General features: G+C 40.2%; 1 protein-coding gene across 1 annotated transcript in view; it reads left to right on the forward strand.

Annotated features, from left to right (window-relative positions):
• Positions 1-21,604, forward strand: part of atosa (atos homolog A) — a 35,236-nt gene extending 13,632 nt beyond the window's left edge. Inside the window, exons 2-12 of the mRNA XM_004539608.6 lie at positions 9,797-9,981; positions 12,168-12,364; positions 13,479-13,604; positions 13,841-15,722; positions 15,945-16,070; positions 16,626-16,714; positions 18,889-18,979; positions 19,273-19,431; positions 19,552-19,620; positions 20,018-20,217; positions 20,348-21,604. Coding sequence (XP_004539665.2) covers positions 9,797-9,981; positions 12,168-12,364; positions 13,479-13,604; positions 13,841-15,722; positions 15,945-16,070; positions 16,626-16,714; positions 18,889-18,979; positions 19,273-19,431; positions 19,552-19,620; positions 20,018-20,217; positions 20,348-20,501 — 3,278 coding nt within the window. The 3' untranslated portion in view covers positions 20,502-21,604. The remainder of the gene's footprint in view (positions 1-9,796; positions 9,982-12,167; positions 12,365-13,478; positions 13,605-13,840; positions 15,723-15,944; positions 16,071-16,625; positions 16,715-18,888; positions 18,980-19,272; positions 19,432-19,551; positions 19,621-20,017; positions 20,218-20,347) is intronic.
• Positions 21,605-23,399: the final 1,795 nt, after the last annotated feature.

A 23,399-nucleotide genomic window follows, 5' to 3' on the forward strand; every position in this document is an offset into this window, starting at 1 on the left:
ACGGGAATCTTTAACACAATTTTCCTGTTGCCTTGGTAACACGTGTCCCACCCACCTTTCTTCCCTGGTCAGCAGTTATGATCATTGATCACAGTCTTCTTCCATTCCCAGGTCAGTCAGCCAGGAGGAAAATGACTAAGACCATATCTGTTTTTCTTCCGTTTGTGTTGGAAGTTGTTTTTGTTTGTTTTTAATAAGAAAAGCGGAGGTTATTTATTGCTACAGAGCCTGTGTGGTTATTGCTGGTTCTTCTTTTACAGGAAATTTAGCAAGATTGAAGCTTTTAGATTTCTTACATGGGTGCACTGTGTTCGGGAGCACTTTTAAAACTGGCAGATGTTGAGAAATAGATATAGTACAGCTTCTTATTTTTCACTGGTGAACCTCTTTAAAAATTTTGTCATCTGTATCTGATAAATGTTGTTAATTCAGTTGTCTGAAACCATGTGCATCACAGTGTTGTTTCCTTAGAATTTCCCACGATGTTACAGTTTTTGGTGATACTCTAAGCTTCTTGTTAGCTCGTGATATGTGGTACATGGCATGGGGGTGGTTTTTTGGACCAGCTTGTGAAGTTATACAAGACTGTTCCCTCTATCCAGATGTTTGACTTTTTTTGTTTTTGTTTTTTGGCTTTAACTTGTAACCCGGTCCTGTGGTTGTGTGTTACTGTCCCAGTGTGAGTAATGGTAATTTTAGATGAAAGCTGTAAACCAATATGCTGTCCCAGTCAAAAAGTGATAAAGTTTTTGATCTACAGTAACTAAAATTAAAGGTTATTATTTTGTTTCATGGGCTCGTTGGGATTTAGTGGTAGTACTTTTTGACTGTGTTGTGTTGACTGGCAACAAAGTGTCAAAGTATTTGGGTCAACCAAAACTGTTTTAAATCCAAACTCCTGTTTTTGTTCAGCACAAGTATTTTTTTTTTTTTTATAACCAAATTCACGCATCAGCATTACAGGATATATCATAGTTTCGCAACACTTCACCAATATAATATCTTTAATGCAGAGGAATAGAAACAGTCATTGGTACTGTGGATTTTTGATGAGTTTTCTGACAGTTTACTGGAGAAAACCTTTTAAAAAAAAAAAGTGCAAGGGTGACATCACCATGTGGAATAAATGCCTGGTCCAAACAGCCTATATTATATGAAAGGTCTCCTTTTTACCTACATCTTGATACCCAGCTCATTTCTAGCTGTGATATTCACTATACTTTTCTAATGTAGTTATTTTTAACGCACAGAAACTTGTGTTATTGCTGTGAAATGGAGAAACAACATTGTTGTTCATATATATATATATATATTATAGTTTGGAAGTATTGCATATTGGTCAAACAATATTAAGACCTAAGGCAGTTTTTCCAAATCCTTGGGAGTTTGAGAATACAGAAAGGCCTCGTTCACAGAGGATCTCCGGATTTCCCTTTGCAATTTGTTGCCTGTTCAGCTTGTGTCAGTTTTCTTTTGGCATAAACTAGTAGGTCCCTCTTAATCTCTTACAAAGCTTTAAAGTGGAACATCTGTATGCCATGACAGTTGTGTTCAGTGCTGTGTTCTCATTTTCTAACTCATACATGAATTATTCCTTTACTTGGAGACAGTTGGTCGTTCACATTGTGGAGATCATCTAACTCTAAGACAACATTGACGTTTCTAACATGAGAGCTTCATGACTCATGTAATGAAAAGTCGGAGCTGACTACAAAAACAGACACTTGCTTTGTGACTTCTTGTTTGGGAAGAATAGTGAAGGTCTGTTTTGGTTCTTTTTTGTTTTTTATATTAGATTTCGGGACAGATAGTCGTGATCCTTCAGATGTAAAGCGAAATAGATATAATTAATTTGGTCTTGTAAAAACCACCTGGTCTCCAAATATAATCAGTCACATTGCAGAATTATGGAACAAAAGGGGGGGGGCAGCCTTGTGAACAATTCCCATAGTGGTAGAAATGCATTCGCAAGAGCTGCTGACATTTCAAAACTGCCACCTGCTTTGCCACCAGTGCATTTGTATACTTTAAGGCTGAAAAGCATGCCTTCATTTTTTTTGAGGTAGTTGCACAGTGGACATCAGGCTGCTTGCATAAGCATAGCTTTGTGGTGGACTTCATGGGAGTCCCTGTAGAAATAGTCCACAAAGTTGTCTGTACTGTGATACTTGTACAGAGTTAGCTCAGCATAACAGTTATAATATGTAGAAATCAAAAGGAACAGAGAACTGCATGGATGTCAGCATTTTAACAAGTAACTTGTGGCTGTTAGAACTTTTCTCACACTTTTGAAATACTGATGATTATTCTTATCTTTTAATAGCACATGACTTCAGGCACTCTCTACTTTAGCAGTTTCTAATATGGGTTTTCATAGCAGACACCATTACAAAGTCATCAAATAGTTGGTTGTGGGAACCTTCACTTTGAAATAAGAGTGAGAAAAAAACAGAAAAGGAGTGCTTACCAAGTTGTGTCTATATTTATCACACTGGGGGCTGCAGTAAAGGCATTTAGCATAGAAGAACTGTCTTGTAAAAATGCAGCTGTGAGTGTGTCTTTATATCTCTATCGGGACTGCAAAATTCTTGATTTCAAAAGAGAGCCTTGGTGTTTTTTACCATTCAAAATCCAGAGGACAGTTGTGTCCAGATAATGAAAATTTTCATTTTGTAATGTCTTTTGAGCATTGTTGGGTTTGTTGAGAAGCAATGATGGTGCTTTGTTAGATGAAGGTTATGCTGTGCACCAGTAGTGCATAATGTCACATGTTGTGGTGCTGCTTCCTTTGGTTGTTGGTGTTGATTGCTCTTGCAAAGATGACAAAGAAGATGTGATGTATGCTGCTTTTTTTAATCTCTCATTTCAATGAAACTGCATTCAGCACAGTAGATTCTCACTCGTATTTTATGAGTGAAACAGAAACGAGTGTTAGATTTGTGTTTATTTATTTATTTTTCCTCTACTGATGCACAGTTAAAAGTCATGTGACACGAAACCAATGTTTTGTTTTATTTTAATCCTTTCAGTAATGCATACTGTACATGATAGAAGTTTAGTTTTTCTGAGAAAAGCTTTGGCTTAAAAATACAACTGCGTATATATTGCAGCCCTTGAGCTTTTGGCACTATCTGCTGTGTCCAGTCCATGCATGATTGAAGGTGAGCTCATTACTGCATCACATTTTTAATTTATATTTCCTGCAGTGATGACTAAGAGGTGTAAGTGCAGCCAAAAAAAAACCAAAAACCCTTTACTTTGAACTGTTCAAGAATCAAGGACATCCACTGCTGTACCCGATCATAATAAGAAATTTTGCGATAGGAAAGACTGAACCTTCTATGTTTGGCTCCATTCAGAAGGAGTTAGATATCATTGTGTGTTAAGCTGACACACCTCAGTGAGCCCAGCAGACTGCTGCTGCACTGAAGCTGCCTGGAAATTGCCTTAATGCAATGCCTCCCGGCTGGCTGGTTATCTGAAGTCTGCAGACCCAAAAAAATCAAATGTCTAACACTTATCAATTTAAAACCTCAAAAGATTTTAAACATCAGGACTAAGACTGGGCATTTGAACTTTTGTAAGTTGCAAATACCCACTTGTGTCTTTGTTTCCTTGATTTGTCTCCAGAAATGGGTCCACTTGTACAGATCTTTGTTCAGAGTTTTATTGCATATTCATCTTGAGAAAATTGTCTCAGCCTGTAAGAGCAGTCAGAGCTGTAGTATCTTGTGTGGATGAAAATCAATTATTACTATGAGATACTTATTATTTTTACAGCATACTTGTGCTCTTAAACAAAGCAAGTGTGTGTTTACTGTTCCTTTTTCTCTTGCTTCTAAGTTTATTCTAATATTAGACGTGGATGTTTTATACAAAGGCAAGTGGAACACCCACTGATAGATCTTTGTTGTTATGTAAATGTTGAATCATGTTTGGGGGGGTTTTCTGGTTTTTTGTTTGTTTTTTCCCTATATTGCAAAATAAGTGTTACACTCACTTAATTTAATTAATTAATTAAAATAAAATTAAGGAAATCCCCACTGTAAAAATTGGACTCTCACAGTGCACAGGGTATATGTTGAAATGTGTTGATGTGCTGTTCTCATCTATAAGAGCTGCTTCATCTCCAGAGTCTTTTATTTATTCTTTTCTGTCCCTGTGAGTATTCTTTGAGAGGAACTCTGCTGAGATAAATGTCACATAATTTGCTTTATTTTTAAGAAATTTTTTCCAAGGTTCAAACATTTGAATGAAATTCACTTGACAGACAGTTAACTGAAAACATGGTTAAAATGACTTCCTGTCTCCCCTTTGAACTAACTGTGTAGGTTTCCGCTTTCCCCTTCAGTCATCTGTCTCCTTCAGTATCTCTACAGACCTTCTGTCTTTCTCTTTGTGAGCTCTGGCTGCTGCCCTGCAGTATGTTATCCCCCCTCTTTTTTGAGTGAGATATATCCTTTCCTTGATAATCAGTACCCCAGCTTTAGGTAGGTGAACTCTGCATTGTTGAATTCCCACTGTAACTTTGATCTGTGACTGATCTTGCACCAGCTTTTGTCTCCAGTTACCTCCATCTCACTTTTGGTAATGCAGCGAATATTTTAGTTAGTTGTTGCTGGGTTTTTTTCTTTTTTCTTTTAAACACAAACGCAAAATAGAGAGAGTAAACCAAACTTCTGTGCATCAGATTTTTGAAGATGCCTCTTTGGTGTGGGAACTGTTTTTCTGGCATTTCATTAAAACTGGATTCTAGAAAAAATTGTTCATTGGTCAGTAATGAAAATAATTATTAGTTAAAGAAAACAGAGCTTTGCATATTTCACAAATCAAAATAATACAAATCTAGCTTAGTTATTTAATCCTCTGTCTAAAACGAACTGTTTTGCTTGCTTCTTTTTTTAACCCATCTTTCTTCTGATTGGCTGCCCCTCATAGTTGGAAGGCTTGAACAGTGGGATGGGTGGGGCTTCTGTGCTCAAAGGTGGAGCTGTGTACCTGAGATGACTATGTTAGAGATAGCCCTTCTGATTAACATCATACAGAACAAAGCCTGAATGATTTGAATTGACTGTTAAAAGCATATGCTGACCTAATTTATTTAAAAAAAACCCACCATTGTAACTGTTTATATATCGCAGGTCTCTTTTAACCATGCTACTCTGGAAGAGGCACAAACCGGGTAAAGTAATGGCCGTACAGAGGAGGATGAGAATGGTGGACATATGGGTACTTACTCAGCATTCTAATTAGCTGTGAGTGTATGTGTTTGAATGTTTGTATGTGTAGAGAGCAGAGAAAGAGGCACAACTATGCAGTGATTGTGTGGCCATGGTGCGCGGATTAATCTTATCTAAATGTGTGTCTCTTACATTCTGTCTTTCGCTCCCTCTTTCATGCCATCTGTTTGTGTTTTTAAAAAGCTACTGGGTACACAGTGTAAATGCTCTACTAGACTAAATGCATTTACATTGTATAATTTATAAAGACAGAAACAAGTGTAAGAATCTGTTGCAACACATGCAACAAAAAAAAGGCACACTGAACAGGTTGCTAAGGCACTTTACTGTGACGACAATGTTGGCTATCGAGAATGACCCCTATGCTCTTGTCCTGGAGGCCTTTTTCCATCCCACATGACTCTATACTGATCTTTTGGCTCGAGGAGATGGACACAGCTGAGAGGTGTGTATGTGATTGTGTGCATGTGTGTGTGTGCTGAACCAGGCGATCTGTAGGCGGATTCAGGCTGCTCTTGGTGGCAGGCGGTCATAGGTCTAATAATAAGACGCCCGAATCTTAATCCGACCTGTTACATAATTCACATCACACATGATCAGGAGACAGATGAGAGATCACATGCACATGGAAAAGAGGAAAATAACATTTTCCATCATGTGTACATGTATTACTGTTTGGGTTTGCTTAGTGCAGCATTTATCAGTGAAGTGTCACTGGACCTAAACACACAATTGTTTTCTGTTTGCATTTCTTAAGCACTGTTAGTAGTTGCTTATGGTACTTCTTTCAAACAATTTAAGAGGTCTAATGTAAACTGAAGAACATAATTTACACACATAGATGACCCAAAAACAAATTGAAGGAAGAAAGGAATAATGTATCTCAGACAAACATTAATTTAAAGTGTATGCATACAAACATATCAGCTAATGAGAGACAAAACTGACCGTTTGAAAAGATGGAGAGGCAGGAATTAATCAGTCATGGTCCAGTGGGTAAACGGAAGATGAGGGGAAGGAAAAGGCAGGATTGAACGTTGAACTTGTAGGCTTAATGACAAGTAAACAACTGTTACATGAATTTTAAAGTGACATTAACTATTTGTAGGTATGATTTAAAACATTGTTACATGCCTCTAGCTTTAGGAAATAATTTTAATATATATTTATTAGCTTAAAACGATATATGAAAAAAAAAAGCCCTGAAGTTTTCAGGTTTCTAAAGGTCACATGTGCGTGTGAGAGCTAGTCAACTAGATGTTGAAGCTCTGCTGCCTTCGTTGTCCACAACAATAATACTATTCAGTCAAACTAATTATTCAGATTTTATAAATGGAATTTGGATTAATGCAATGATCAGACACTGCCCAGTCTTTAACCTGCCAACTCTTGTGTATTATGTGCACAGCCTCTTCCACACACTACTCAGACAGCTCCCTCGCTGTAAGCAAAATTTATTGTGCATCATTTATGTCTTTTGCGTAGGATTTCGAGTATACAACCTACACAGACATGCTTGTGTGCTGTAGTGCAAAAAGCCAGCACATAGTCTGGCATTTCTGATAGTTTAAAAAGTTGGTTTGATAAGTAAAGGGAAAGACAGCCAAGTTTTCCAAGAAAAGGAAGGAGTTATGAAACCATTAAACACAAAGAAGGTAGATGTGAAAAGCACTGAAATAGGCTGCACTGTACAGTTTTCATTGTTTGGGGGTTTTGTTTTGTTTTGTTTTTTTACACTTGTTTTCACTTCAAATACATTATTTGTCTATGAAGATCTAATTTGGTCTTCTCCACAGCAGGGGCTAAGCTAAAGGACCAACAACAGCGCATCACAAGCAGAAGTAGACTACAGACCTGCTGTTTCACATAATCTTGACACTGCCCATTGTTGACAGTACACAGCTACAACATGTAGACTTAAGTCTGGAAAACTTGGTCTCAGGTCACCACCCAATGATCCTGGCCCCTTAAAACACACAGTGTATTTTCTGTAGTGTGAATGCCTTTAAAACATTCACGGTGCAGAGAGCAGGGCTTTTTCTTGCCACATGCTACATGTGAGAAGGGAAAATATACCAACCTGTTTCTCCAGAAACAGGAGAGGGTTGAAAATAATTATTTTTCTTAAGATACTGCATTACTTCCATCAGTCATTGAGTTGAGCTTTCTGGGTGAGAGTTTTTCCCATGTAGAAGGATCAGTCTCTGTACCAGCAAGATGAGAAAAATGCTTTACTCTGACTTTTGTTCTGCTTTTAATCATTTCAAGTAGCAGAAATCGGACACAAATGGGATTCTTTCTGAACACTTCATCTGTCCAAAGGTTTTCCTCGCCTTAGCCTCTTTTGTCTTATTCTGTATCTTGATTATCTCCTAACTTTGATTCAAGTTGTGTCTCTTTGTGTTTGTGTGTGTGTGTGTGTGTGTGTGTGTGTGTGTGTGTGTGTGTGTGTGTGTGTGTGTGTGTGTGTAGGCTTCATAGGAATGCTCTATTCAGGCACAGTCCTTTAATGAATGACAGCTCTCATCTACACATACAGAGCCTGGGCCCCTTAACCAGAGCCTCCACCACTGGTCCTTTGTGTGCATGTTGTGTGTCATGTTGTCCTTGTTTGTTAGCGTTCATGTGTGTTTTTGCAATATGTGCTTTAGGGGTGTATGCGTTCCCGAGTCTAGCTTTCCCTAGAGCGAAGTAATCTGACACCCACTGTGCACATATGAATTGGGAGCTGTGTGTGTGTGTGTGTCTGCTTTTGGGGGTTAGCAAACCATTTCTCAGAGGCTGTTTTTTCCCTCTGCTCACTTAAGCGCTGCCCCCCCCCCCCCCCCCCCCCCCCCCCCCCCCACACGCCATCAGCCCATGCTTCATTTTGTTCCCGAGTGTCACCTTTAGCCCAGATCCCAGTAGTACCAGGAGCCTCTTTGACCAACTGGGAACATCAAACCTTGGTTGGAAATCAGCAAGCCAGAACCCACCATACCCAGTGTGTGCAACCAGCCCTCATGTAAATACGAGAGACGGTGTCCTTGAATGCTGACCTTTGTCATACATTACCCCATTGCTCCTGTCTCTTCTCTCTTGTTCTAGCTCACTGTTGGTCTCCTACTCCCTTTGTTCACACAGTTCTGATTCAGCCCATAAAGAAAAGGAGATTGTCTGTGAATATAGCCTCCCTCTCCATCTCCTTTACCCTGCTTTTATTCAGCCTACAGACCCCCTCTTCCCCTCCCTCCCTCCTCATGTTTTGTATTGGACTGCGTCTCTCTCCACGTGCAGCACCAGCTCAAAGGCATGTAGGAGGAGTTCCCTGAGTGGAATGTGTGCGACTGGCTGGCTATGATATGCATGCACTCACACATATATACAGCAGCAGCTCATAGCTCACACTTCTGCATAGCCAGCTGAGAGGGACTCTATTCTACCCAGCCCCGCTGTGGTGGGAGGAGGACAGGGTGTGTTTATGTGCTTCTGTACTTGTGTTCTTGTGAGGACCAGCACAGTCATAGTTTCAAAGAAGAGAGAGAGAGTGAGAGCAGTGTTTTCACCTAAATTTGACTTGAGTTTGGTTTGCTGCTGGCTCACTTATTTAGACCTGCAGAGGTTATATGTACAGGCAACTCCTGTGAGTCAGAAGAAAGAAAGCTATGATTCTTTGTGCTGCTGTGCATCAGCTGACCTCCTGCGGGATTCTGGGAGTTTTCTCTGGAGAAGAGCAGGAGATGGAGAACTAAGACAGGCTCTTCAGCTGTTTGCTAAAAATACCCTCCTTAAGGTCTAAGCTCATTTATAACACAAACAGCAGGATTTGTTTAATTTTGTTGTGGCAGGAGACACGCGAGCTAGTTGACTATCATCTTACTGACCCAGCTGCACCTTTTTGTAGTTGAGAATCAAATACATTTAATGAAATCAAATACTTAGCATAAGCTGTAATTTTACTGTGACATCTAGTTCTCCTTTGTGCTCTTGTATAGCTGTTAGTCAGAGGGGAATAGCGCCGTTAAAGGTCCTGCTCTCTCGTGCCAGCCCCACCCACAGCCCCTGGCCAAACTGGTGGAGCATGCACTCTTATGATTTCTCTTGAGTGATTTCCTCGTGTAACTGGTTGATCTTTTGTTTGCAAATGTTTTTCCAATGAATATTAATGATGTCATCGTCAGTGCGGCTGATGTTTATGTGCACGCCACATAGAGAAGAAACAATCAGTGTGGCTTCACCCAACAACTCAGCTGACATGGATGATCTAAATATATTCCTTCGAAGTGGCCAAACTGGAAAACTTGTGTCATTCACTGCATTGCCCCACACCCCTTCTCTAAGCAAGTCTTTTCAGCCCAAGTTAAATGGCCATTTTCAAGCATGCAACACTGAACAGGCAGAACAGGTGGCTTTCTGCCGTGGGTACATTACATTTTGTTTTTGTTTTTTTTAATTGATACTTTTTTCCAGCTGATTTCCCCCCCCCCCCCTTTTTTTTAAATTATTATTATTTGTTTGTTTGAATGTGCACTGGTCATATAGCTACTGCTGACCCTTTGTTTCTTTGTCTTGTCCAGATGCAACAGAGGAGTTTTTTGAGTACGATGCGGAGGAGTTCCTGGTGTTCCTGACCTTACTCATCACAGAGGGAAGGACACCAGAGTATTCTGTGAAAGGCAGGACTGAGGGGCTACATTGTCCGCCAGCCCAGTCAGCCATGCCTCCTCTTCACAAGCATGAATGCAGCGACAAACTACCCCAGGTAAGATTTATTTCATACATCCAGGCAAGGCATAAAGTTATCTGGTACTGTACCCTACATTTAAAGGCTTGTGTTTTTTAAACTGTTCCACATTAAGAATATGGCTGCATGTACATATTGAAAGGAGCCCTATGTTTTGTATTCGTAAAATAGGCCTAATTTGGTTCGCTGTGGGTCAGCAGTTAGTGGTAGTTACGTGGCCTCGAGGGCTGTTTGATGTCATATCACCTGCACTGATAGCGCTACAGATTTTTACATGATTAAAAATTCCATGTGGAGATATTATTACTATAGTCATGCTATGGACACAATTATCAAACAAGCCCGGGCATGTCTGAGAGCTGTGCGTCACCCTCAGATGATGATTTAGTACCTAAAAAGAGAACTACTTCAACCAACCGCAATGCTTTGCAAAATGTACAAGAAAACTGTTCCCACTAAGCGTGGAAACAACAAACCATTAAGTACAACTGGTGATATGCTACCCAAATGTAAACAAGTGACTCTACTGAGAGCTGCAGTACACGGCAGTTAGAGTCCATCTGACCGGAAATGCAAAGGGTGGATGGAAATTAGTGCTGTGGTTACACGGTCGAAGAGCGTTGCTTTAAACAACTGGTTAAAAAGCTTGACCTACAATATAAAATTCCAGTTAGAAAATCTGTGTTAAAAGTGTGTGTGTGTATATATATATATATATATATATATATATATATATATATATATATATATATATATAATTTTTTTTTTTTTTTTTTTTTTTTAAGGTCTAAAAAATATACATTATAATTTAATTTAATGTTTCTGAGTGAGTAGAGTGTGACTTCATGCATTTATCTGCAGTTTGGATCAACCTTACATGTAAACATAAGGGGGATCACATTTAATACAATTATATTGCGTTCTTGTCTTTCTGAAATGGTTAACAGGTCGATACAGAGCCAATCTCCATGTTACGTGTAGCCAAATGATAGATCCACCTCAATTTTAACAACCTGCACCATCCATCACTTTAGTAAACATTTTATCAGGAATTGAGGTGTAAAAGGCACAAAACGCTGATAACCTTCTGTGGGATGACCTTCCAGTCCCCCTTCAGGCACAGAATTTTTCCTTGCTTTAAGCAATGTCAATGTACACAGTTACTCATGCAGTCTTTGTTATGTAAACTAAAAGTTGACTTTCCTGAGGCTGGGCGGTATACCAGTTCATCCAGTTTATCTGGTGTACTGCCCTGAATTCCTTTTAAATTTTGTCATACCAATCCACAGCTGACGTTTTGAGCGCTTCAGGTATAGATTGTCGTATCCATTAGTTGCGCATTAATCTTATAGTTTTAACATCTCAACATAATAACCCAAGACAGACAAACAAACAAAGATAAATTGGAAAGTGGAGATGTGCGGGAACTGAGTCTGCTGTCTCAAAAGTTGTGTTTAAAACATAAATAAATAATAATGTTTTTTGCAGTGTTGTGGGTTTAAGCTCAATGACAGAGGAGCACCCAATAATGTAAAGAATGCGGTATGCTGACTTCATTCAAAAACACCAACAATAAAAAGATATACACATAATTTCAAAGCATAACCGGTGACCTGTTAAGAATTAACTGTCAGCTGAATTTATTCTTTTATTTTTGCATTTATAAAAACCAAAACAATAATATTTAAACACATTCAGTTATTGTTGTATGTTGTTAACTCCTGACAGTTGAAAAGTAACGTATTACGTAAGACTAGGTAACAGCCCTCGTGCAATAAAAGCAAAAGAAAACTGCTATCATAAAAAATTACATATTCAGAATGAAGTGTAACATGTTAACAGGATGTTTCAGTGAGTGGTACCTAAGCTGCTCTGATTTGATGGTATACACACTGTACTGATGCATTAGTAAAGATAATGAAGCTCTGTAATAAATTTTTATTTCTACTTTGGCAACAGAGTTGTAACTTTGTAACGAACCGCTGTGTTAGGCTGTTAGCTAATAAATTGAGTCTACAGTATATCCCTCTGTCACTGGACTGCCGTGCAGGATAAAAATATCTTCTTCTTTTTTTTTAACTCAGAGGTTAATAGCAATATTTACTCTCTACCTGCTGTGCCCCTAACTTTGGTGTTGACATTCACTAATGAACACTAACCGCTCACCTTTGTCCACGGATGTGTGTGTGTGTGTGTGTGCCTAGTGTCGGCAGGCGAGGCGTACCCGTTCTGAGGTGATCCTACTTTGGAGGAACAACATACCCATTATGATCGAGGTCATGCTCCTTCCAGACTGTTGCTATGGCGATGAGTGCCCCCCAAGTGATCTCATCAGTGACCCGGTCATCAAACAAGATGCTCTGCTGTTGGAGAGATGGACCTTGCAGGCTGTTCCTAGACAGTATGACACACACACACACACACACACACACACACACACACACACACACACACACACACACACCATTTTAAAGATGGGGAATGCAAGTAAATGTCTATTTTGTTATTTTTCGTAACGTACACTGTCCTCTTTTACTATACAAGAAGCATTATCTCTCTGCTTACTTTAATGTTCGGTTTTGCTGATGAAGAATCATCTTAAGCACAAAGAAGTTGTTGTGCAGGCAGGTTTTTCTAAAAAAAAAAAAATTGATTTGACAGTGTTCAAGACACTATTTGCTCAGGCTACTAGAATAGTCAGATTTTTCAAAGAAGAAAAACAACACAAACATAACTTGTTTACTGGCTCTCAGCCCTGTTTGATCTTGTTGAGACTAGCTGAAAAAGCACTTGATTTATGGAATACAAAATTGTTATTACTGTCAGAGCTATTCATGCCTTAATGATAGGGAAATGATATCAATAATCTTGCTACAAATGTTTTTTAACTTGACTGGACAGAGCCTCACGCTCACAGTCTGATGATAAAACTGACATCACTCTGAGCCAAATGGACAACAGCAGAAACTTATAACACGTCTGTAAGGGTCACTGCAGCTGCTAAACTTGAAAGGATGTACATGGTATGTTGGGTCTCTAAGTATAATTAACATGTGCTTGTTTACCAGCAGACTTGTTGCACATGGACCAAACATGGGGCATAACAGTCCTCTTAGTATGACATCATGTGTTTTACAAAACTGCTGCATAAAAACGGCATTTTATTTTATATTTGGGGGACAAGGAAAACCTTCACCAACAACAACAAAAATTTGAAAAATCGTTAGTTAAAAAACAAAAAAACCCCAAAAGGACAGAAAAACAAAGCACAGTTAAAAGCTTTAAAAGAACTAGAAAATAAAACAATGGTCAAAAATCCAAAAAATTAATAATAAAAAATATATATAATTGGTGCGGTACTCAGGGAGTTAATTAGTCTGACATATTGGCCTACTTTCCTTCTCACATGTGTAGGAACAAGGAACACTGTGAAAGATTAAAAAAATACACATCGTTTTCTCATTAACCTGACATACTGGCACACTTCCACCATTTTTTTTTCTCTTTTTTTCTAGAAGCGGCGACCGTTTCATTGAAGAGAAGACCCTACTGTTGGCTGTTCGTTCTTACGTCTTCTTCTCCCAGCTCAGCGCCTGGCTCAGCGCCTCACATGGCATCGTCCCCAGAAACATCCTGTACAGGTCAGATGTAACACTCACTGAAGACTTTAACAGTGATGAGCTGAAGACTGTTCAGTCAAGCTTCCACACTAGTGCTAGTTCCACACTAAAGCGAAAGTTATGTTAGTTGCACATTTATATACACATGTGTAAGGTTTGTGTGCATAGCTAAAATGTTATTACAGCCCAGAACGTTCTTTTAAACTTAACAGTTAACGGGACCCTGTTTATTGAATCAGGATTTTTCCATCCAATAGGATCAGTGCTGCTGATGAAGAGTTGGTGTGGCAGTTTTCCCAACCACCTTCAGAGCACATATTCCCAGTCCCCAATGTTTCCCAGAGTGTTGCACTGCAGGTCCGTGTCCAGTCGCTCCCCAGACAGCCCACCTATCCCACCCTAGCCTGCAGCATCCATACCGGCCTTCCTCCGCTTTACAGTAAGACTCCCAGCCTCAACCCAAACCTTAACAGCCATGGTGGCCTGCCCACCCTCAAAAAGAACCAGGACCCCAGTAAGGACAACCTCCTCAACAACTCTAATACGTACAGCAAGAGCTCCAACTCAATGTCCAGCCTTCTCCTCAATGGTTTACCCATTCCCAATCTCCCCATCAACAACATCCCCATTAACAGCCTTCCTCACACATCTGTGCCACATCCATACAGCAAGAAGAGCCAAGAGCCTGGTGAAAATCACTTGTATCAGAACGGAGAGCTCCCACAGGGCAACGCCCCCCAACGTCAGGGCTCCCCACTCTTCCACAGGCCTTCTCACTCCCCCACGCCATCCCGCTCCCACTCCCCCTCCCCACTTCCTACAAGTAAAGCAGGGAAGTGGCTGTACTCAGCTCTCAATGGTTCATCTGAACCCACACAGGTAGAAGACTATGGTTCTTGTACCAGCAACAACAACGAGAGGTCAAAGAGTGCACTCCCCGAGCCTCTGAGAGCTTTTAAGAATTTTTCCATGGCCGAGCCACCCCGCTGCCCCTCCCCGAGGCCTGCTGCACCTGAGACAAACCCACTGATTGGTTCCCTGCTGCAGGAGAGACAGGAAGTTATTGCCCGTATTGCACAGAGGCTCAACTTTTGTGACCCCACAGCACCCCCACTCCCTCCCGGCCTTTTTGCTTCTGACAACCCTCCCAAAGCCATGTGGGGCAGTAACCATGATGATATAACTGCCAGTAAGACCAAAGAGCTTGAGGTACCGCCCTATGAGTCTGTGGGACATGTGTGGCCCACCCCGTTTAACACACCTGTGACTGACACTTCTTTCGGGAAATGGGAAAGCTCCTCCCCTAAACCTGCAGCCTGCAGGAGGCTAAAAATGACTGAGACAAGAGACAGAGAAGAGGAGAGGAACGGGGAGAAGGAGTCAGACAGAGAGAAGGAGAAAGACAGGGAGAGGGATACAGACAGCTCTCTGATTGCCCAAGCAGTTCAAGACATTACTAGGCTCATCCAGGAGAGACTGTCTGTCCCCTCTCTGTCCCCCCGGCACAGCAGAAGCGGCAGCCCTCTGCACCATACTCACACAACAACAGTGACACACACAGTCCGCACATACTCGCACACCACACACATCCCACATGCCCCACACACTGCCACCAACGGCTACACCAACGGCCACATACCTAGCCACGAACCTCACAGAGGCAGCACGCACACCGCTGCCACACACACGCCTGTTTGCACAGACAAGCCCCGAGTTGATCGGGGTTCCGAATGCCATTCTCCCCGGGCCCAAAATGGTGCTCAGTCTACACTTGAAGAACCCTCATTCAGAGGCCAGTCCCATGCACAGGCTGGTCAGCGTTTACGAACTCCTCCAAAGGAAAAGCTCAGAGTCAGGACACCCAGCAGCCATGAATCCCCCCCTGCCTCCCCCCTCATTGAAAACCGCTCCTGGCAAGCCCAGATTTCGAACTGGACTTGCGACTACGCCAGCCCAAACATGAACTGTAACAGAAGCCACGACCACAGCAAGCCTCAAGCTCAATCCCAGATGCAAATGCAGATGCAAAACTGCAAACCTGCCCAGGCCCCGACCCTCCAGGATGAGAACCAGGCACCCTCAGATTCTGGATGCTCCAGCACATCAAGTCTAGATATGACTCCACCTTCTACTGTTCTCGTAAGACAATTCTTTCTCTAATGAGCATTGTCCAGTATGTGTGATACCCTTTTTAGTCATCAATAATGTATCACACCTGTGCTAATCACAGTTTTATATGTAAGACAAAAAAAAGGTAACAGAGTAACATGCTTTATTCTAAGTTCAGCTGGGGTAGGAAGATGATGTAAGTTCACTTGTCCACTTGCAAGCTGTTTTAATGTATTCTCTCTATACTCCCAGCGTACTCAGAGTCCCTCCCCTCTGCGTCCCTGCAACAGCTGGAAGAAACAGAATCGCCACTCATTAGACGCTACAGCAACCAAGGCCTTCCACCCCTGCACTGGCCTGCCTCTGCTCTCCAGCCCTGTAAGTAACACACAAGCACACACACATTCATGTACAGTAGCTTCATGTCTTCTAACTGAAACAGTTCTCAGCTTCAAAATTGAACATCTGCGGAAAAGACACTTGAGTCAGATGCAGGCTTACCTAATGTTTTAGCTATGCTTTAATAGTCACTGTCAGAGTCCATGCAAGTCTTTGTCATAACACCATGCTCACCACCTCTTGTTGAAGCATTACTCACAGTGCTTCACCAATGAATATACTACAGTACTTTAAATGTTGATGATTAGGATAGCTTTTTTTTTTGGGCTGCTGGGCTACTGAGTAGTTTTTCAGCGTTGATGTGCACACGTGGCGATACGTAAGCTAAATGACTCATCAGCATCTCACCAGTCACAAGTTTCATCATCACAGTTTCTTCTGATCACTTTTACACATACTGTAAACACACACACACACACACACACTTAAGTCTCACCAGCAGCAAGCTGACACATGCAGGTCATGACACTCTCTCTATAAAAAATATAAATAAATAAAAATATGTGTTGATGGTGTCCTGTGTGTCTGCTACAGGTTCCTCAGAGGAAAAGTCAAACAGGATACTTTGACCTGGACACCTCTGTGGCTGGCTGTAAGGGTTTGCCTTGGGCCTCTGGGAAAAGGTATACATTTTCTCACCTGGGATCTGTGTTACTATAGTTACTAGTTTCCAACTCATTTTGTACAAGAAACTAAGTTTTGGGCGCTTTGACTAGTTACAATGCAGTCTTTTGTCTTACAGTTACCTCCCACATTATCTGATGATTACAGTACCATCTGGATCTAGTTACTCATACTTTTCATCATGATTTTTAAAACCTACATGTTTCGCTCACTTTCCAGGCTCACAGCTTTTATTATATGTAACAAATATCGAGAAAAACTTGAAGATGGAGGTATTTTGTTTATTATACAGCTTATATTGTAAAGTACAGAAAATTCAGATCCTAATCACACCCGAACCCTTGGATACAAAAGCCTCAGATAAACAGTTGCATAAATCAGGCTGTGTGAGAAAAGATGAGACCATAGCAGCTTCACAGAGGGCTAAAGCTGGGTCAGCCCCGTTCTGCTGACTTTTCCTCTCACAGTGCCACCTGCTGAAGCTCTGCTGTACTGTGACTGCATCTAGAAATGCACACACGCAGCTCAAAATGGCAGACAGCACTGAACTGGCTTTATATACACAGAGATTCATGGCTCTGCCTACACACAGCAAATGTGGGTGGAAGCTCAGTGCTGCTTTTTTGTACAGCAGATGTTTGAAGAGTTTGGTATTCGGGGGTGAAAGGTCATTTTAGCTGTTTAAAAGAGCTGTTTTGCTCTGGTTGGTAAAAGGCACTATATGATATTATTTGTTTATATTTCGCCAAAAACATATGGTTGATTGAAAGAGTCATATGTAAAGTTTCTATGTTGTGACCTGTGGGCCTGAACACTTTATTTGCACTTCAAATGAATTAGGATTTCAGAGTAACCAACATTTCAAGTTGCCACTCGTGTTTATACACAGATGGAAGCCGGTTTGAGATCATTTTAGCTCACCTGAGACGCATATCTATTAAGGCACACTAGAAATGTGTGCCATGTAAATACCTTTAGGCATTTACATTAGGGCTGCTCGATTATGGCAAAAATGATAATCACGATTATTTTCACTGAAATTGAGATCACGATTATTTGACGATATTTATTTAACCCTTTAAGACCTACTATAGAACCAAGTCCACCAGAGCTTTTTTTTTTTTTACATGCTGTAGTGCCATTTGTGGGAGCATTTCAAGTTGCTATACATCAATACAACTGTTATAGCCCATATTTTAATAATATGTATGCATTAAGTGCATAGTAATTACATAAATTGCAAAAAAGTGCAATAAACTACAAAAAAAATTGAAAATCGCTTTTGTTTTGTTTACATATATTTCTACTTGGAGAAATTTAAGAGGTTTATCCCTCGAAACTTTAAATACAATAAAGTTGCAAAAAATAGTTTCCCACCACAGGAAATTTATTTTGAGTGTCTTCATAGTTTTATTTTGGAGATACAGCAATTTTTATATACTGCAGGAAAAACAAAAAACAATCCTATGATGCAAATTTGCAAAGAAAACAGCATGTGCATCATTTCACTGTGGGAAGTGTTACGAACAGCTGATAGGAACGGAAAAGCGTGTTTCTGGAATATTATGTTTTTGTTCCTGCAAGCGCTTTTTATGCAATTTTTGCAAAGCTATATGTGGAACGAAACCGTGACCGAGGACAAGCTGATGGCATCAGATGTAAGTACAACTCCTCCGGTTTCATATGCAAAACAAATTATTGCGCTAGCTTACACGGTTCAGGTTCTACAGGGATTTAAAAATAGTTACGCAAAACAGAGCGTGCTGCTCTGACCGGCTTTAAAGGGTTAACAATGACTTTAAAAAAATAATATAAAATAGTGTGCAACACCACTGAAGTTTTTTTTTTTTAAACTCTCTTTTCAACCAACAGCAGTCACTCTCCTCTCCAAATAACTTCTGCTTAGCTTTCCGAGCTTCCCTCGGGTCCTCTTAATCAGCGGTCTCCAACCTTTTTTGCGCCACGGACGGTTTATGCCCGACAATATTTTCACGGACCGGCCTTTAAGGTGTCGCGGATAAATGAGGGAGGGGCTAATAATCGGCTCAGTCATTTTTAATGATCGTTGAAAGCCCAGATCGTAATCGTGATTAAAATTCGATTAATTGAGCAGCCCTAATTTACATAACGCATTTAAAAACGTGTTGATCCAGCATGTGTTTTTTTACTACAGGGTGTGTCTAAAGAGAGAGGGGTACACTGATGAGTCACAGCAGCTGTTCAGTGCTAGTGCTCCACCTGCCAGTCTGCTGGGAAACTTTGAGGTATAGCACACAAACACAGAATCATCTGTTCTCTTCAGCTATCGTTTTTGACATTAGCTCAAGTCCGATTCTCCTTTTTGGATCCCTAAACTGTCACATTCTCAAAGGGATTTAACCTCGAGCAACCACCATACTGCAGGTTGTACTTTTTTTTTTAAAGAAAAATGAAAACATAGCTGTGAAACATGGTCTAACAAGTCCTGATTTTAAAACTTTCAAGTGAAAACCAAAACTGTGTCAACCTGTAGAAAAGTAAGAGTGACATTTTTAAAGCTGAACTTATGTCCCATTAGGAGTGTGTGCTGAACTACCGCCTGGAGCCTTTAGGGACAGTGGAGGGTTTCACAGCAGAGGTCGGCGCCAGCGGATCCTTCTGCCCCAGTCACCTTACCTTACCTGCAGATGTGTCATTCTATAGTGTCTCTGATGACAACGCTCCCTCACCATATATGGTAAAATTTCTTTTTCTATAAAGTAATAATAAAGCCCCCTAAGCCTAGAGATAAAACCATATTAGCTCATGTGTGTTACTTCTGTTTGCCTGTTTTTGATTGCCATGTGTTTTCTGGCAGGGTGTGATAAACCTGGAGTCCCTGGGAAAAAGGGGCTATCGTGTACCTCCATCAGGAACCATTCAAGTGGTGAGGATTTTCTTTCACAGTTGACAGTAGACATGTTTTCAAAATATAGCTACATCACAGCGTGGCTGAGAACAAAGAGCAGATTACAGGAAGTAACAAAAGTGAATGGAGACTCCTTGTGGATGTAGAGGAAACTGCATCATTAAACATACAGGGACCTGTTCAAGGCTGTTTTGTTTCATTTATAGTGCAGAAAGCTCTTATCTCCTTAATACTCGGATTACATTGTTGGGATTGTAGGTATAGAGGAATAGTCATATTATGTATCTTGATCACAGCATGTAAAGTGTAAAAAAATATTTGCTATAGTTAAATGAAAGACAGTGTTAAAACTTATTACAAAGCCTGACTTTAAAATGGTTTTAACCCTGCCATGCTCTCCGGTTAAACCCCTCAGACCTTATTCAACCCTAACAAGACAGTGGTAAAGATGTTTGTTGTGATGTACGACCTACGAGCCATGCCAGCTGGACACCAGACCTTCTTACGCCAGAGGACCTTCTCTGTTCCCGTCCGTCGTGACACAAACAATCAGACCAGCAGGAAACCCCTCGCCCTGGGCCAGGGACGAACCTTGCGCTACCTCATTCACCTGAGGTGAGATGGCTGTTATTTTTGTCTGAACACTCAAAGTGGAGCATATCCAGCAGCACCCATGTTTATACTCCCATTTTCATGCTTTTGGCCTGTCATTTCATGCTTTTCTCCCTCTCCCAACCTCCACCAGGTTCCAGAGCTCTAAGTCTGGGAAGATCTACCTCCATAGGGACATCCGTCTGCTGTTTTCCAGGAAGTCCATGGAGGTGGACAGCGGTGCTGCCTACGAGCTCCAGTCCTTCACAGAGTCCCCTGTTGACCCGCCGTACTCTTCCCGCTGCTGAGGCCTGAAGCCCTCCCTCCTCCACCCGGCAGGCCACTACTGAAACATTAGTCACAACTTGATGCCAGCGACAGACTCAGACCGTTAGTCCATTTGAAAAGAGACGAGGTTTAAGGACCAGAGTCAAAAGCCTCTCATGGTCTGTCTCCACAAACTTATGTTTCATCCCCTGTCATCCAAAACTGGCAAAGGGGGCAGCAAGCTGAGATCCTAGGAGACTCATCAGAAATAAAAGCTTGTTCTCTGTTAAGCTTACAGCTTTGGAGCAGAGTGGCTGAGTCAAAAGTTTCGGTTTTAGGATGTATTTCTAATGTTGTACTCCTGGTCAATATGTGTTTAACAGATTTCATGGGTAACATGCTTACCTTCTATTGTGTGTATCCCCTCCAGCGTCTTGCAGGAGAGTAGACACACATAAAGTTAGACAAAAAATTTATTTGAAAAGAGTCGAGGCGTTAAATCGAAATGTTAATTGGACCTATTGAGTGTGAAATAAGAAATAATTTGTTTCTAATTGAATGTGATGGCCTTTTAATAATAAACGATTCCGATTTTAAATTTTTCAAGATTAGATTGACCCAGCTGAACGTGTACTCAGTTTTCTCTCTGTGATTCCTGAGCTCGGAGCAGAGGTTGTGCATATAGATGAAGAACCCTATGGCAAACTGCGATGCAACATATACCATGGACCACTGAAAGAAAAAAAAAAAAAACGGCAACAACAAAAAAAAAAAACAGTCGAACGAGCAATCAAGATAGACTTACGTGAAAGCATCACAGCAGAACATCAGAAGTGCACTGTGGATTTTTTTTTCTCAATGTAACTGGAAATGAAACAGAAAATAGAAATATTCTAATACTTTTGTACTGTTACAAAACCACTTTATTGGAAGTGTTGCAATAGAAAGAATAACCTTAGTTTAGTGTTTACACATTCACTTTCAGTTTACTTACCATCGGTTTATTTAATATTTAAATATTTCAGTTATTACTTGTGACGTCTGCCATGCTAAGATGATGTAGTGCAAACTGTATATCATAGTATGTATTTTTGACATTAATATTCAAATCTGAAAAAATATATCTATATATCTTCTAAAGCAATTTGGAATCTGCTGTGTCTCTTTGTGGTTTTAATTCTCACACTATGTTTCCTGTTCTGCCTTTTGATGTGTCTTGATGCTCACCTCAGTCTTTATGTGCAAACAGTAACTGGTTTTCTGCTAAATGCAAGATAAAAGGTGCATAAGAGAACGTGGGAATGGCAAGAATGATGTGTGGGGTGTGATAGCTGATTTTCAGCTGTCACACCCCCACACATTTTTTTTTTTTTTTTAAACATTGGCCAGTAGTCACTGACTCATCCTGGTGCAAAACAACACTATAAATACATGTGTTGAGATCTGTTACTGACAGCCCTTGTTTTTAGTACATTGTTGATGTTTTTCAAACACAGACAGCATAGCGCACTCTTTGGGATGAGTCACAAGCATTCCTTGTATATTAGGCTGTAATCAGTAAAAGTATATGCACATGAACCATTTTAATCACAATGAGAGTAAAAACGGTATATCTGAGGTGTAAGTGAAAGTTTAAACACAAGTTAAATTGCTTTATGTAATTACAGAAATTTGTTTCGTTTTGTTTTTCTCCGGTTCAAAACAGTGAGTCTTTGTTACCATACACCCCAAATGCATTTCAGATATTTCAGTTATGTTTTTTTATCAGTCTCTCAATTTGTAAAACTGAGAATAGGCTAAACTTAGCCAAATTTATAAAATAAATAACTGCGATGTTTTTGAAAATCGTACATTTCTGATGAAAACTAACTTTTTCTTTTCTGAAAAAGTTAAATTTTAGAGAATCCTGATCAACTTTTATACTGTTTCCAGGGCTTTTATTTTGAAAATCAAACCAACTGAATAGTTTCCTATATTGGAGGACTTTATTTAGAAAATTACATAATTTTTCATATTTTTTATTAAGAAACTGGGGGCTTGTATTGTATCTGACACACACCTGTTGGGCACTGTCAGGGTCTAGGCCTGTGGTCTGTTGTCCTTCAGTGTGTGTCTGAGAAAGAGGAAAGGAAATTGTGAATGGCATCTGTGAAAACTTGATGTTAAGAGCAATGTTGCCTATAAGCTGCGTGCGTGCAGCTTATAGGGACATATATAGATATCTATCTATCTATCTATAGATAGATATAGAGCCAAATAATAAATGGATTGCACCAAATTCTTTTAATTAACTTGTTGAAAGAATGACTTGACATGACTTCCAGCTTACATAACCACCGGATCCACCATGCAAGGTATTTCCAGGTATTTTGCCTTTAAAATGATAGATTTCTGGAATCTGAGGTATCATAACAAAGATTAAATGACTGGTCGTTTACAGCTTGAAGGATCCTCTTTGTTGTCAATACAATGATTGGAGATGACTAGAAAAGTTTTACTTTTGATACAATAAGATCCTTTTGAAGGGGTAGTGTGAATATCATTGATTTTAAGTAAAAGGGTTTAAGAAGTAATGCAAGTACACTTGTTCAAGTAGACTAGTTTAAACTTGTTTCTTGGCACACTGTGGGGGCCCTTAGCATGATCTGAGCTAAATCCCACATCCAACGTGTTGATTGCTGCTGATCGTGTCATCCCTTTATGGCCAGTGTACTCATATTCTAATGGCGGCTTCCAGCAGCATAACGCATCATGTCACAAAAGCTCAAATCATTTCAAACTGGTTCATTAAACATGTCAATACATTTCTAAAAAATGACAAATGGGTTCTGAAACATTATTCGTTTACGCTGCACGTGCTCATATTTGGCTCTTTTTTTCTTTTCTTTTTTTAAATCAGAAGGAAAAACAAATTACTCTGGGGGTGGGTATAAAAAGAA

This window comes from Maylandia zebra, linkage group LG1 (genome assembly GCF_041146795.1).
Source record: "Maylandia zebra isolate NMK-2024a linkage group LG1, Mzebra_GT3a, whole genome shotgun sequence".
Lineage (NCBI taxonomy): Eukaryota > Metazoa > Chordata > Actinopteri > Cichliformes > Cichlidae > Maylandia > Maylandia zebra.